The sequence below is a fragment of the Mauremys mutica genome, chromosome 3 (genome assembly GCF_020497125.1).
Source record: "Mauremys mutica isolate MM-2020 ecotype Southern chromosome 3, ASM2049712v1, whole genome shotgun sequence".
Classification (NCBI taxonomy): Eukaryota; Metazoa; Chordata; order Testudines; family Geoemydidae; genus Mauremys; species Mauremys mutica.
In genome coordinates, this window is record NC_059074.1 from 60,395,452 (window position 1) to 60,411,450 (window position 15,999).

General features: G+C 40.4%; 2 protein-coding genes across 9 annotated transcripts in view; one reads left to right on the top strand and one right to left on the bottom strand.

Moving 5' to 3' along the window:
- Positions 1 to 15,999, bottom strand: part of FILIP1 (filamin A interacting protein 1) — a 200,255-nt gene that overhangs the window by 176,227 nt on the left and 8,029 nt on the right. The window contains exons 1-2 of one of the 3 annotated variants that reach the window (XM_045010845.1): positions 12,954 to 13,060; positions 12,375 to 12,509 (exon numbers count right to left, since the gene is read on the bottom strand). The exons of 1 other annotated variant lie outside the window; for it this stretch is intronic. In XM_045010845.1, the coding sequence (XP_044866780.1) occupies positions 12,375 to 12,380 (6 nt within the window). In that variant the 5' untranslated portion in view covers positions 12,381 to 12,509; positions 12,954 to 13,060. Of the gene's footprint in view, positions 1 to 12,374; positions 12,510 to 12,953; positions 13,061 to 15,999 lie in introns of those variants that run through there. One more of the 3 variants, XM_045010846.1, reaches the window with a different exon arrangement.
- SENP6 (SUMO specific peptidase 6) overlaps positions 12,222 to 15,999 on the top strand; it is a 187,038-nt gene continuing 183,260 nt past the window's right edge. For 3 of the 6 annotated variants that reach the window (XM_045010856.1, XM_045010855.1, XM_045010859.1), the window contains exons 1-2: positions 12,335 to 12,457; positions 13,403 to 13,480. In XM_045010856.1, the coding sequence (XP_044866791.1) occupies positions 12,379 to 12,457; positions 13,403 to 13,480 (157 nt within the window). In that variant the 5' untranslated portion in view covers positions 12,335 to 12,378. Of the gene's footprint in view, positions 12,458 to 13,402; positions 13,481 to 15,999 lie in introns of all 6 variants that reach the window. The other 3 variants (XM_045010854.1, XM_045010861.1, XM_045010858.1) reach the window with 2 other exon arrangements.

Consider the following 15,999-nt stretch of genomic DNA (forward strand, 5'->3'; position numbering starts at 1 on the left):
ATCCTGCAAGATCTAAAGATATCACTTGTAGCAAATATTGTAGTCTATATAATATCTTTGTAACCAGATGTTCTTGGTTCATAATCTTGAGCTTTTCTTTTAAGCAGGTATCCTAATTTTCTAATTATGGGCTTTCCCACTTTCATTTCATTCTTGGGGCACAATATGTTCCTGTTTCTTCTTCAGCACCTTCACCCCATCAAGCTAGCAGAGGAATGAGACCTGTTGGTTTTTTTAGCCCTGGTTGTAACTCTCCTTGGATAAGCTGACAAACACTGGTGTAAAGAAGCTATCCAGTTTCTAAAGGTTTGCAATAGCAGAAGCCTTGGATTGCTGTTGAGCCAGGGTCTCCTATAAACCACTCTACCAACGCTATCTTTACTTATATATTGTTTTTAATATATTATTCTTCAATCTGATAAGATAGTTGTCTTGCTGAGTAGAATTACTCATTTCCTGAATTTACTGCTTTGTTTGGGAAAGCTGTACAAAGTGTAGATTCAAGTTTCTATGGGAATTTTAGAGGTTGGTAATGTATCTTAAACACTGATATTTTATTATTGTAAGATATCATAGAAGTAATAGAATAAAAAGCAAAAGAGGTATTAATTTACCATTCATTGCTGCAAAATTAAGTAGATTGGATATCACTCTTAATTTAATCTAAAAATAATATTCCAAAAATGTATGTTTGGAGTAAACACATTTAGTCTAGCTCAGTGGTTCTCAACCAGGGTCTGCCAGCAGGCTTCAGGGGGTCTGCCAAACAGGGCTAGCATTAGACCTGCTGGGGCCCTGAGCCCTGCCACCTGGGGCTGAAGCCAAAACCTGAGCAACTTAGCTTCAGGAGGCCCACTATGGTGTGCGGCCCTGGGCAATTGACCTACTTGCTACCTCCTAATGCTGGCCCCGGCTTTTATATGCAGAAAAACAGTTTTTAATAGCATGTTGGGAGGGGGGCCTCAGAAAGAAAAAGGTTGAGAACCCCTAGTCTACGTAATAACATTCCCCTCCAAATTTTAACTGAGCTCAGCTGCTTGATCTTAAGCTTTGGTTACCTGACATGAACTAGCCCTGTGGCCATGTGTGTGTCAGCTGAAGCCAATGTAAATAAGGAAGAATATAGTGTAGAATAAAAATGCCTGAAAGCACCCTGATTATCTTTGGAAAGTTTAATGAGTCACTTCCTACCCCTATTTATGTCAGATCTTTATGAGGAAGATTACATCACATTTGGTATGGGGAAAAAAAGCCAGAATAAACATAATCGTGTCTCAGAAAGGCTTATGTCTAACAGCAGACAGGGATTTGCTAATGCAGTGGTGCTTTCTTTTTTACTCAGACATATGCCATGCCCATGGTATGGAACCAGAAAAATGCAACATTATAGTACAATGAGTCAAAATACCTGCTTCCCATAGGTGAAACTTGCTCTTTATGAGGGGACCACAGTAAAGAACTATATACCTCCTAAACCCTCCATATAGAGCCTAAACCACCTAAACACTCCATATAGGACCTAAATTGGGACTTCAGTGATCTGATGCTGTAAAAAGGGATGAATTTCAGCCCTCACACAAAATTCTCACTGGAGCAATTAACAAAATGTTCCAACATGCCTGAGCATTGAGGGACATCATGTAGCTTTCACTCATGTGTGACTGGTTTTGCTTTTGGTGTTTTCTAGCAAACTTTCCATTCTCTTAACACAGGACTAGATCCTTTGCTTAGTAAAGCCAACAAGAGAAGATTAAAGGGTGCAAAAATGTTCATTAGACTTGTGTGGAAATGTGAATTTATTAGGTTAATGCTAACAAGGATAGGCATCTGTATAACTTAAAGAATTATATCTTCTGTTCGCATATGTTAATGTCACAAATAAAGAGTTTAAAGGTTGGAAAACCTTTCTCCTGAATCATTCCATTGGGGGTTGCCTATCCAGTCACACACACACAACAGGCTGGATCTAAGGAAGCAAGGGTCACACATGTGGAGAACCAGTTCCTTGAGTTGGTCTGCAGACTGTCATCCCCTCTCTGTTCCTTGGCACTATACAACAGCGCCAATGGATCCTATTACCTGGGTCTCCCTTAACTGCATTTACCCTAAATAGCCCCACTAAAGAGAAGAGTTCCCTAACAGAGAGAGGCACCATGGAAATGATTTTTTAAAATGCCAGTCTCTTTTACTTTCTCTGCTTTATCTTCAGGGATGTGTGGGGAAACAATGTCTTAGCCCCTTATGAACCCAGTTCAGCTTTGCATTCATTAGCTGGGAATAGCAGAAAGGATGATGTTGTATGGTGGAGACAAGAGTCCCTAATGTGAGTAAACATTTTAAAAATAGAAAACTCAATTTTCAGTAACAAATACAATAAAACTCTAATATTTTTATTTAGGCTCATATTTTAAAATAAAACAAATGCTTAATTTTAAAGTGCCCAAAACATTTTAGGCCTGAATTTGCTCTCAGTTAAAGGTGAACCAATGAGAGTTACACACCTCTGTAGCTAAGGGCAGAATAGATGAATAGATCCTTTATTCATAGGCTAAGCCACTGAGTTTTAAGTTATGCCTGAATAAGGACTGTAGGATTGGTCCATTGTAGCCTCATGTCTGATAGATATTTACTCACAAGAGCCACCAGAGAAACTGGTAAACTGAATAGTCTTTACTAATAATACTACAGTCCTTCAGACTTTCTTTAGCAGAGATATACTCAGATGGCAATATTTGGACCTTAGTCAGCCTAAAATGCAACAACAACTGATTCCAGGGTTTTTGCTTGTGCCATTATAAAGATGAGGACCATATGCAGAAGTCCTAACGCTCTCAGGGTTTGGAGTTATTAATCTCCAGAGTCTTGGGTGAGGCCCATTTCTAGTTGTAAGACAGAACTTTACTGCACTGGAAGATTAGTAGGTGGTTAGCCATAATAACCCTCCCCGCCCCCCTTGTCCCTCACATTCGGAAGTGCCAAATTTGCAACAAGCAAAGCTACTAAAACACAAAGGTACTGAGGATTTAGTTGTCAGAGTAAAGACACCACAGAAAATGATTACTAGCATCCCATTACAAGTATCAGAGGGGTAGCCGTGTTAGTCTGGTTCTGTAGAAGCAGCAAAGAATCCTGTGGCACCTTATAGATGTTTGAGACCCCTGTTATAGACTAACAGACGTTTTGCAGCATGAGCTTTCGTGGGTGAATACCCACTTCTTCGGATGCAAGTGGTGGAAATTTCCTGGGGCAGGTATATATAAGCAAGCAAGAAGCAAGCTAAAGATAACGAGGTTAGATCAATCAGGGTGGATGAGGCCCTGTTCTAGCAGTTGAGGTGTGAAAACCAAGGGAGGAGAAACTGGTTCTGTAATTGGCAAGCCATTCACAGTCTTTGTTTAGTCCTGAGCTGATGGTGTCAAATTTGCAGATGAACTGGAGCTCAGCAGTTTCTCTTTGAAGTCTGGTCCTAAAGTTTTTTTGCTGTAGGATGGCCACCTTAAGATCTGCTATTGTACAGTTGTGGCCCCACGTGGCAGGTAGGAGTTTAGACAGCTTACAGTCCTTTTTCCTTTGTAGAGAGGTGAAGTGAGTAATGTAGATCTCCTGTCTTATTTTAGTGAAGTCCGTTTGGACTTTAGGAATGGCAATATACAAAAACCTGTAGGAGAACACTTCAACCTCCCTGGCCACACAATAGCAGATCTTAAGGTGGCCATCCTACAGCAAAAATTACAGAACCAGTTTCTCCTCCCTTGGTTTTCACACCTCAACTGCTAGAACAGGGCCTCATCCACCCTGATTGATCTAACCTCGTTATCTCTAGCTTGCTTCTTGCTTGCTTATATATACCTGCCCCAGGAAATTTCCACCACTTGCATCCGAAGAAGTGGGTATTCACCCACGAAAGCTCATGCTGCAAAACGTCTGTTAGTCTATAAGGTGCCACAGGATTCTTTGCTGCTATCCCATTACAAGGGCATTACTCAAATGCAACATTCACGAATAAATCCCATGGTGACGTACCATTAGACAATTGTATGAGTGACTTTTACTACTACTTTATTTTTAAGATTTTGTTGTAGTAAAGTTATTCTTATTGGTTTTCATATTACCTGTATGTGTTGTTAGTATTTTGTGCTATCCCACACTTACTGAATGATTATATAGCACCACCTACTGATATAGCAACCTTCAAAAGACGCTTCAGTGTGTATTTGGATTATATACAATTTGTGACCCTAGATCTTGAATAACCAGTTATATGATTTGTTTGCCACCTGACCAAAGACAGCAAAACTGGGATACTAGCATTTAAAAACAGACAACTTCTGAGCCCAAAGACGACTCAAGATAATGACTATCCATTTATATCAGCACCATAACACAATGGTTAGTGCCCTCATTGACTAGATGGCTAAGGCAAACAGACTTTGGCCATTAGTGTAGGAATAAGTATGTAGCAAAATAAAAGTAGATGGTCATCCATCTGCAGCAAACCAAACCTGCATTGACATTGTGCATACCTATATTGCACAGGGAAAGCACTCTTCAGTCTCAGGGCCACCCAGGGGAATCAGGGGGACTGGGGAAAAGCAACTTCAGAGGCTCCATCCATAAAAAAAAGTTGCAATACTATAGAATACTATATTCTCGTGGGGGCCCCTGCGGGGCCTGGGGCAAATTGCCCCACTTGCCTCCCACCCCACCCCTCTGGGCGGCCCTGTTCAGTCTATGCTTTTGTTTTAAGATACAGTAGAACCTCAGAGTTACAAACAACCTTCATTCCCACGGTGTTTGTAACTCTCAACAAAACATTACAGTTCTCTTAAAAGTTTACAACTGAACATTGGCTTAATACAGCTTTGAAGAAAAATGCTGCTTTCCCTTTTTTTAGTAGTTTACTTTAACAGTACTGTACTTACCTTTGGGGGATGGGGGGGCAGACTCTCTGCTGCTGCCTAATTACATACTTCCGGTTCCAAATGAGGTGTGTGGTTAGCTGATCAGTTTGTAACTTTGGTGTTCGTAAGTCTGAGGTTCTACTGCAATACAGTACTAGACATTGTCACTGAGAAAGTAGCCTTTAGAATCATAGAATCTCAGGGTTGGAAGGGACCTCAGGAGGTCATCTAGTCCAACCCCCTGCTCAAAGCAGGACCAAACCCAACTAAATCATCCCAGCCAGGGCTTTGTCAAGCCTGACCTTAAAAACCTCTAAGGAAGGAGATTCCACCACCTCCCTAGGTAACCCATTCCAGTTCTTCACCACCCTACTAGTGAAAAAGTTTTTCCTAATATCCAACCTAAACCTCCCTCTCTGCAACTTGAGACCATTACTCCTTGTTCTGTCATCTTCTACCACTGAGAAGAGTCTAGATCCATCCTCTTTGGAACCCCCTTTCAGGTAGTTGAAAGCAGCTATCAAATCCCCCCTCATTCTTCTCTTCTGCAGACTAAACAATCCCAGTTCCCTCAGCCTCTCCTCATAAGTCATGTGCTCTAGCCCCCTAATCATTTTTGTTGCCCTCCGCTGGACTCTCTCCAATTTATCCACATCCTTCTTGTAGTGTGGGGCCCAAAACTGGACACAGTACTCCAAATGAGGCCTCACCAGTGCTGAGTAGAGGGGAATGATCATATCCCTCGATCTGCTGGAAATGCCCCTACTTATACAACCCAAAATGCCATTAGCCTTCTTGGCAACAAGGGCACACTGTTGACTCATATTCAGCTTTTCGTCCACCGTAACCCCTAGGTCCTTTTCTGCAGAACTGCTGCCCAGCCATTCGGTCCCTAGTCTGTAGCAGTGCAGGACTCTGCACTTGTCCTTGTTGAACCTCATCATATTTCTTTTGGCCCAATCCTCTAATTTGTCTAGGTCCCTCTGTATCCTATCCCTACCCTCCAGCATATCAACCACTCCTCCCAGTTTAGTGTCATCTGCAAACTTGCTAAGGGTGCAGTCCACACCATCCTCCAGATCATTAATGAAGATATTGAACAAAACCAGCCCCAGCACCGACCCTTGGGGCACTCCACTTGATATCGGCTGCCAACTAGACATGGAACCATTGATCACTACCCGTTGAGCCCGACCGTCTAGCCAGTTTTCTATCCACCTTACCGTCCATTCATCCAGCCCATACTTCTTTAACTTGCTGGCAAGAATACTGTGGGAAACTGTATCAAAAGTTTTGCTAAAGTCCAGAAATAGCACATCCACTGCTTTCCCCTCATCCACAGAGCTGGTTATCTCATCATAGAAGGCAATTAGGTTAGTCAGGCATGACTTGCCCTTGGTGAATCCATGCTGACTGTTCCTGATCACTTTCCCCTCCTTTAAGTGGTTCAGAATTGATTCCTTGAGGACCTGTTCCATGATTTTTCCAGGGACTGAGGTAAGACTGACTGGCCTGTAGTTCCCTGAATCTTCCTTCTTCCCTTTTTTAAAGATGGGTATTACATTAGCCTTTTTCCAGTCATCCGGGACCTCCCCCGATCGCCATGATTTTTCAAAGATAATGGCCAATGGCTATGCAATCTCATGGGCCAACTCCTTTAGCACCCTCGGATGCAGCGCATCCGGCCCCATGGACTTGTGCTCGTCCAGCTTTTCTAAATAGTCCCGAACTAATTCTTTCCCCACAGAGAGCTGGTCACCTCCTCCCCATACCGTGCTGCAGAGTGCAGCTGTCTGGGAGCTGACCTTGTCTGTGAAGACAGAGGCAAAAAAAGCATTGAGTACACTAGCTTTCTCCACATCCTCTGTCACTAGGTTCCCTCCCTCATTCAGTAAGGGGCCCACACTTTCCTTGACTTTCTTCTTGTTGCTAACATACCTGAAGAATCCCTTCTTGTTACTCCTAACATCTCCGGCTAGCTGCAACTCCAAGTGTGATTTGGCCTTCCTAATTTCACTCCTGCATGCCTGAGCAATACTTTTATACTCCTCCCTGGTTATTTGTCCAATCTTCCACTTCTTATAAGCTGTTTTTTTGTGTTTAAGACGAGCAAGGATTTCACTGTTGAGCCAAGCTGGTCGCCTGCCATATTTACTTTTCTTCCTACACATCGGGATGGTTTGTTCCTGCAACCTCAATAAGGTTTCTTTAAAATACAGCCAGCTTTCCTCGACTCCTTTCCCCGTCATGTTATTCTCCCAGGGGACCTTGCCCATCAGTTCCCTGAGGGAGTCGAAGTCTGCTTTTCTGAAGTCCAGGGTCTCTGTTCTACTGCTCTGAGTACTAGACTAAGTTTGTTAATGATTTCTCCTAAAAATCCACAGGTTAGTTACACTGACCTTTAGAAAAAACTAGACTTCCCATATTACCTGTGCTCTTCTGCTTTTCATAAAGTATATAATCTATTGCCACTAGATCAGGGAATCTGTAGGGAATCTGATAGATATAAATTGTAACAAAATTCTGTAAATATTTCACTATTATGTTTCTTATTTCTAGGTATCCAAGAATCTCAATTAATACAACTGTTAAATGTGCGCATGACTGCCAGTCTTTGGGCTATCTAGAGTATGCATATAACTAATAAGAAGGTAATTAAATATTTATTGTTTAAGCCGTAGTTTCCATTTTTTCACTGTATTGAACTTCAAAATTAAAAAGACTTCTGATAAGTTTACGGCATAGTAGTACTATTTTAACACAATTGACAGAAGAAAGAATGCTCTTCCCATAGCCTCTGCCACACTTTTCCAAAAGTTTCTGAACATTATAGTTGGCTAATGAACTCAAGAGTCAAAGAAAGGAGATTGGACACATTTCCAACATTTTTGAAAGTGTGTAGAATAAAAATCCTTTCACATCCAGAAAGACTTCTTCATGTTCAAGTTAACAAATAGCATATACAGAATGTTTGTCAGTTGGACTTTATCATTGGGTAGTCTCTAGAAAATGTCTTATGGAATATTTTGATTTAGGTTTAGATGTGGGATGTACAGTGTACAACAAAACTATGTATATTTTTGTGATTCAGAGAGCTCTGGATTCAGTGAATAAGGCCAGCACAAATTAAATTTACCAGTAGTAGTAAGGACTTCATTGAATAAATGTCTTGCATAATTAATGCATTCTTGTTATTTAACCATTAACATGGCCAACTTGAAGATAGAAGTAATAGATAACATATATCTTTGATTTGAATTGATATTTCAATTATAAAAACAATAACTAAAGACAAGTTGCCATCTTAAACATAAAAATTTTCAAGCATTTTAGCAACAGGGTTTTTGGTCTTTCTGATGCTTTGTCTCTGATATGTAAGCACCACCTATTTTGGGTACATCTACACTGCACACCACTGACAACAGCATATGCTATGTGTAGCTACATGCCTCAGGGAGAAGCAAGCTGTATTCACGTAGCAGCGTGTAGCTATACACATTAGTGAAAGGCTCTGTAAGCAGGGAAGTAACAGGAAAAAGGCTCCAGCAGCTCCCTGCTGCGGCACTGAAAGGCTCTTACAATGGGACACTACACTGCTAAAAAAGAATAGTGTAGAAGGGGAAGGCACTGCTTTGGCACATAGAGAGACACGTGGGTACCTATCCACAGGGTTCAAGTGCATCTTTACTTGCCTAAGCAGTGCCTCACTGTCTACACTGTTATTTATACACATGCTATGGGTAAGCACTATGTATGTCAAATATATGTTAATCTCCCATTTAAAGGAAAGGGAGATGTGTGAGGGTAGAATTTGGCCTTTATACTATTCCTGAAATTGTAGTGGGACCAACATTTGCTGGTATTAAGAGATTCAAATTTCAGTTCCTTTAATGGAACAAAGATCACCATAGACTCTTGATATATGCAGCACTACTAGCTAAGTTAAGGTTGCCTGACATTTCCTATTATAAGACCCTGTTTGAAGATTGGCAAAGTCATAAGAAACAATCCATTTGGGCTTAAATTTTCAGTGCATGGTGTCTGCCTCAGGCTGCATTATTTATTTAGAAAGTTCAAGCAAAAACTCTAGTGCCACTAAACACAATTAAACTCTGTTCTTAAATTCCAATTCAGGGGAAAATTTAAATGCATGCTTACATCCCATTGACTTCAATGAGACACCAGTACAGACTTAAGTGGTTTCCTGAATCAGGACCTTACATTGTAAAGTCTTTGGGGCAGAGACTGTCTTACTGTGCACAGACAAAACACAGTAGGGCCCAGCCACAATACAAATAATTTTTTTCTACCAATACTGTGAGTCTTACACAAAAATGAGGAAGTTACCTTTGGTAATGCTGGCATGAATATAAAAGTTATAAAACAATAAAAAGAGGGCACTGTAAAGAAGGAGTGTTAAAAGTAAATCAAGTTATGTTATTGGTCTGAGTTTGCTAGTGAGCTATACAGGCAGTAAATGAATAAAAAAGTGGACTGTAATTTAACCTAAACAGATATAGTTTATAGAACATCAGGTAAAGAGAATAAAGTTGTGTGTTTTTAAAGTGGGTGAAATTTTCATTAATGACAAGTTATTTATTTGAAGAGATTGTGCAAGTTTTCAGTGTGAATACAAACTTTCAACTCTTTATGCTAAACTGTTAAAAAAAACAAGCCTTAATGAAACATGTAATGTTTGCATTGATAAGCAAATTATAAAATTGTCCAGCATCAAGTAGTTTTGCAGTAGTTGGACTGAACACTTTATAAACAGTGAAAAAAAGGTGGAGGGAAACTCAATATGAATTACTCAGATTAACTTTGGTTTTGGCTTGTTATTTGACTGAATAGCTAAGCCATTCAGAAATACTGATGAGAATTCAGTCCTACTGAGTGGGATTCATTCTTTGATAAGAATATTTATTTCAAAAATGGTTTAATTTAAAAAATGCAGCTGTCTGTAGGAATTTAAAAACTTCTCAAATAAGCAATGTGATTATTTTGTCCTTGAGAAAAAACTGCCGATTGATGGATTAGCTGTAGTACAAATCTGCCCCCTAGTGTGAGACCAGAATAAAATTCTGCAATTTTAAAAAAGACTATCGAGAAATGAAAGGTCATCAGAAAAGAGATTGGCATTAAAGATGAGAATAATTAAACCATATCTCCATCAGCAGGAACCCTTTTGATGTGATTACAGTGAATTGAGTTTTAATGAATACTCCTATCAGAGATGGATTCCTGACACTTGTCACTGAAACAACTGTTGCAGATTGAATGAGAAATGATTGCTGGGTTTATTTCATCCTAATGTTACTGGCTCTCTGTAGACTGTGTATGCCATAAAGTATGGTGGAATCAAATAGGGAAGCCATTCTTGTGAGCTTTGTGGTGTTCCTAAAATTTTAAGAAATGTTTCACTAAGTACACTAACAGAGTTTTGATAGTTGGAAAGACTGTGATACATAGATACATGAATATATATTTACAAAATAGCATGAACACAATGTGTACATGCTTCCACTTTACACAAATGCAGGATCTGCAGTTGCAATTTAGGTGCCAGCCTGAAAAATTAGTTCTAAAAAAATAGTTTAAAAAGAAAAATATACCATTTGCATGGGAACTTATACTTCTGCCTATTTTCTATGTGGAAGTTTGAAAAGTCTGGGTGGCCACTGCTATTGATATCTAATGGAGCTTCTACAGCTCAACAATTGAAGCAGTCACTCACGTTTAAGAAGGTTCCAGTTTCAGCTTCACAAGTGAGTGAAAAATGGCTTTTGTCAAACATATCCTTCCAAGGTGCACATCCCTCAGAAAACCACAGAAGGTAGAGCTGTCATAGGCCAATCTATTCAGTAGAAAAGTCATTCTGCTGCAGAAGGCAATGCCTAATAATCCTGCCTGTCAACTTCGATTGCCAGGTTGAGTGATCGGCGTCATTAGGACAAACTTGGAAGTTGTGGTTATTTATTAATATGGAGTGACATGGCATTGTGTCAAAGTAGTTTTGTGGTATCTTACCATGTGTTTATGCTTCCCACATCTTTGACTTGTGAACATCCCACAAAAGATAGTTGGGTGGGCAAGGGAGAGAAGGAGTGAGTACCAGGAAAAAAAAATTGATGCAAGAAATACTAGAAAGGATGTGTAATAGGATGCATTCTATTCCTGCCTTCAAGCACCAGAGAAACCACCCCAATTCCATTGGTTGTGTAGCCACACTGCCATTTATTGGTTTCCTCCAACATCATCTTTACAGTCCTATGCAGTAGTGCTATATACAGCATCCCCTGCACTTTCAACCTTTTTCCCAGTGCCTGAGAGGAGCAAAGGTCTCCCCTCTCCAAAATCTGTAAAAACAGGTTCTGGCCCCTGACCCTGCTCCTCTCTCCCCTCATCACTTCCTTCCTGTGCCCTTTTAAATCAGACTTAAGCTGATGGGCCAATTAGTTCTTTAGATAATTAACTTCAGTTACTCTAATCAGCTTTCTCTAGGGGAACTGACTGGCATTAGTGATCAGAGTGCAGTCTCATCTGTTGCCACCTGTAACTGAGTTAAAGTGCAGAGAGAAAGCTCTATCCCTTTACACATATTCAGCATGATATGTTACTATTACATGTTCACCTAAACTAGGAGTAAGAACATCTCTTTGAGGTACTTTATTATGGGTTAATTACACTTTTTATAGACTTGGTTCACATGCTAGTTGTAATATTATGATTATACAAGTTAAGCATAGAGATAGGTCCTGGAACACTGCAATTCTAGAAGTCAGTAGGACTACTTGTAAATGAAGGTTATAATCACAATGAGTAAAGTAGTGAAATCCAGATGTTTATTAAGTATATAATAATTACCACAAATACATTTGGCCCAGGTGTTACAATGAATTTGACCTATTGTCTAATAAAATAGAAGGGAACACAATCTGAGTTATTATACAAACAGAACAAGTATGATCCCCACCACAAAGAGCCTACAATCCAAGATATTACAGTTTACTCCCATTTATCTAAAACCCCATTATCTGAATTCTCCATGTTATCTAAATCCCTTCCTTATTCCCAGCATGATATACATGCCCTTTGCAGCATGCTGGAGAACAAGGAAGGGCATCAGATAATGCAGAGGTTCAGATAGAGCAGAGAACCCAAAGCAGAGAACCCAGGCCAGAACTGCAAGGTGGAGGATGACAAGTCTCCAGCCATGGGGGAGGCTACCCTACTGCTAGATGGCTCATGCTCTCACATTTATCCCAACTCCTGATTGTCCAAATAAAACCCATGCCCCCACACTATTGAGTGAACCAGGAACACTGTGCTAGCCTTTCCCTCTCCCTTCCTGGAGAGCTCTCAGATGGAATGCTGGGGCCCAAACATTCCACAGCAGTTGGAAGTGACCGCTAGACAGCAATGGCACACGAGGAGACATGCAAGGATAGGTGCAAGGTAGCATAATGTACTCACCACCATGGCACCTCCTTGTGTCTGGGTGCAACACTACAAAGAATCCTCATCTCTGGCACCTCCTACTGGCCATCTGCCTCTCAGTGGGTCTTCCATAACTCTACCCTTCAGCCAAGCCACATACAGTTCAGTCACCTGGGGAAACAAGGTCCAGCTAAAAAGTTAACAAGCTATGCTAACACACACACACCACAGTCTTCAGCCCCCTCTTGGGCTATTCCTCAGCCCCACCAAGGGCTCCATATTCTTTCCCTTAGACTTGTTTCCTTAGGAGCTGACAGAGCACAGGCCCATCATCTGTTCTGGGTTCTGACTCAAGGACACCATATTAAAGAACTAGGTCTCTTCCTTTAGACAAGGTACTGTTTCTCTGGGCTACTTCCTACCTTTAAGGCCTTTGGTACTTGCCTACAGCTTATACATAACACAACCTCCTTCTGGTTCCTAGGCCTCTCGCCTCTCCATGAGTTCACACAACTTCTTCCCTCTCTGCTGAATTAACAGCTCTTCCACCCCAACTCTACTGAAATGTTTTTACTGACCCTACCTCAGGGTCTCTTCTACCACAGCCTAACTTACTTCTCATGGCTGCTCCTCCTCCTTGCTGATTTCCTGCCTGTTTAAGCCCTAGCTCAGGATTCCTCTTAGGGCCAATCAAGCCTTGCTTTGCTTTGAAGTAAACACTACCTCTTCTACAGTCCCTCCACTTCCTTATAAGGTACAAGTGCCTAATGATCCTTATCTATTTCAACTGCCTCTGTCCAGAGGTAATCAAACACAGGTGTACTAATGGGCTCTGAATGCCTTGTCTAACAGGTGATGGGGGTAAGCCCCACCACAAGAAGGAGAATTAATTTATTCTGCCAACCTGACAGTCAAGTGTGAATGCTAGCACTCAAGCCAAAAGGGGAAGTGTTCAGGCAGTAATACAGAAGGGGTCTCTCAGGAAATCTCACCAGGCAATTACCCTGGCACATCAACACCATTTGTGCTCCCAAGTGTTTTGCTAGATTTTTCTTTCTCCCTAGGTAGATGGACTTTCTTCCTCAGCAACCTAGGAAAAACCTCACCAATGTCTGCCTCCTCCAGGCAGCTGTCACTCACTTGTAAGTACTATATGAGTGTGAGATTTCATATTGTCAGTAGAAAAAGAAATGTGTGATAGAAAAATGGATCCCTCCTTCCCATGGAAACATGTATAAAAATGAGTTTGTGGTCAGTCCTAAACTCTAGTTATCTCAGGTACAGAGCTTACCATAGACAGGTCAGCATTCACCATTGGGCACTGCATGCTGATATGTGGGACACCACTATCCCTTTCTTCCTGGTAGAGGAAACATTGCAATGTGGCAGCTTTTTAATGAGGGTAAAGGATATCTGCTAGATGAGCGATGGCTGGGCTGGGATTCTGAAGTTCCACTGAAGATAGGATTGCTGCCTTGTGGTACCCTTACTTACCAGGTGGAGATGATTAGTGATTATTATTTCTTGGAGGGACAGGACTACTCCTATTTCAGATGGTTAACCTCTCTGATCTGGTGGGACTGACTGGTTGTGGTCAATAGAGTATGTGACCTGATTCTGGGATTTGCTAGTGATTGTGTCAGATTCCTTGTGAGCTAACAGTGGATGAGTGTCAGTTGTACCCACCTGTTTAACCACTATCAACTGCTAGTATAGTCCCTAGGTCCTCACTATAGAAACATTTCATATAGAAATCTGAATTTTGGAGAACCACATATGCTGCAGCACAACTGGAGGAATGTCATGCTTATTTCTCTTCTATTATGAGTATGTATGTCTGTGTATATGGTATTCCTTGGTTTTGTCACCCACTTATACTAATTTAAAAGCACAGTCCAAATGAGTCATCTTCCATTCAGTTTCCCAGAAGCAGTTGTATCACATTTTTTTTCCAGTCTCAAATTGACTATAACAAGAGTACTATTATTATTAATAATAATTATTATTATTTCTGTTACTGTAACACCAAGGAGTCCTTGGAGAGTTACTACTAGAGAACCCAACTCTAACACCTTGTCTCACATCCAGTAGTACCTTACTCTGAGAATGGTCCCTTTGAAATCAACAAGATTACTTTTGTAGTTAGATACTACTGGGGTGACAGAATTTGTGAAGATGTATCAAGAAACCAATACTTGCTTCCTACACTTTCTATTAAGTTAGGGAGATAAATAACTAGTAGCATTATAAACATCTCAAAAATTCACTTACTAGGTAAGATGCATTTCACTGATAATGTTATATATTTTCATGTAAATCTTTAATACTAAATTACCTGCTGTTTTCAGTGTTGTTGTAGCTAAAATTTACATGTATGCAGTATTGCAACAAACCACAACTTCCTTTGAAATAACTGGAGAGATATTTATTTTCTATATCCCTCTATAAGTATCTTATATATAAAACCAATGCTCTATTACTGGATAGTATGTTGCATTCTCTTCTGTAGCAATATGTGGTCATGTAAGAAAAGACCCTATCACGCAGACACCGGAGGAGACACAGTTAAGGTTGCCATGGAAACCTTAGCTTTAAATGGTCTGGCTTTTGTTGACTTAAAATCTCAAACATTACATTGCATTAATTACATTTTTGTTGGGGGTGTGTGTGTGCACTATATATAATTATGTTGGATTTGCTGTTTTATTCTTTTATAAGGTTAAGTATGAATGCAGAATTTGTAAAAACAAAATTGCATGCACTTTCAAATACAAAAAGAGCTAAGATGTGTTTAACTACCAAAATTCTTTAGAATGCAGAATAAGATTATGCTTTATAAATAGCGATGGGAAGAATTCTTTTTTTTTTTAATTCATCTAGATAAGTAGTGCTATCAGTGCCACCAAATACTGAATGTGGATCTTGGATACTGATAGACATTATCATAGAATGAGCTGCAGTAGTGGGGAGCCATGAGAGGAGAATCTGGAGCAAGGAATGGGGCAATATCTGTGGGAGGGATGGATTGGGGAAAATCTATGTCTCAGACAGCGGGAGGGAGCTGGGCAATGGGAGGATGGTAGAAAGATGCTGAGGACAGAAGCTGTCTGAAGGAAGGGAACCAGACAGATGGACAGAGCAGGTAGAGAGACTAGGGGGTGGTGAGAGGAAGTTGAGCAGTGACAGGCAGCAAGTTGAGAGACTGATCTTAAGGCAGGAGCACAGGAAGTAGTGAGGCAGTAAGTGGAAACAAAGGGACTGTGAAGCCAAGTGAATCAGCTGTGCAGTGGGAGGGAGGGAGATTGGAGCTGGACCACAATTGAACGGACACTGTCAGTCATCATGGTAATTAGAGTGGTATAAAACCCTAAATATAGGATCAAATAAAATATCTGTAAGTTGTGTAAATACTTTGAATCAAACTCCTACCAATTTTAAATGGGCAAAAAATAAATTAACATATACAACATGTTCTATAGAACGGAATTTGTACTTTATATACTCTAGCCTCTTTCATACTTCAGATATCTCAAAATACTTTACTAGGCAAAAAACTGCAATGCCTAACCCACAGTTTTAGATGCTAGAATTTTTTTAAGAAAGGAAACGTTCATTTTTCATTTGCCCTTCATTTTTCTGAAAGTGCAATTTGATCATTTTC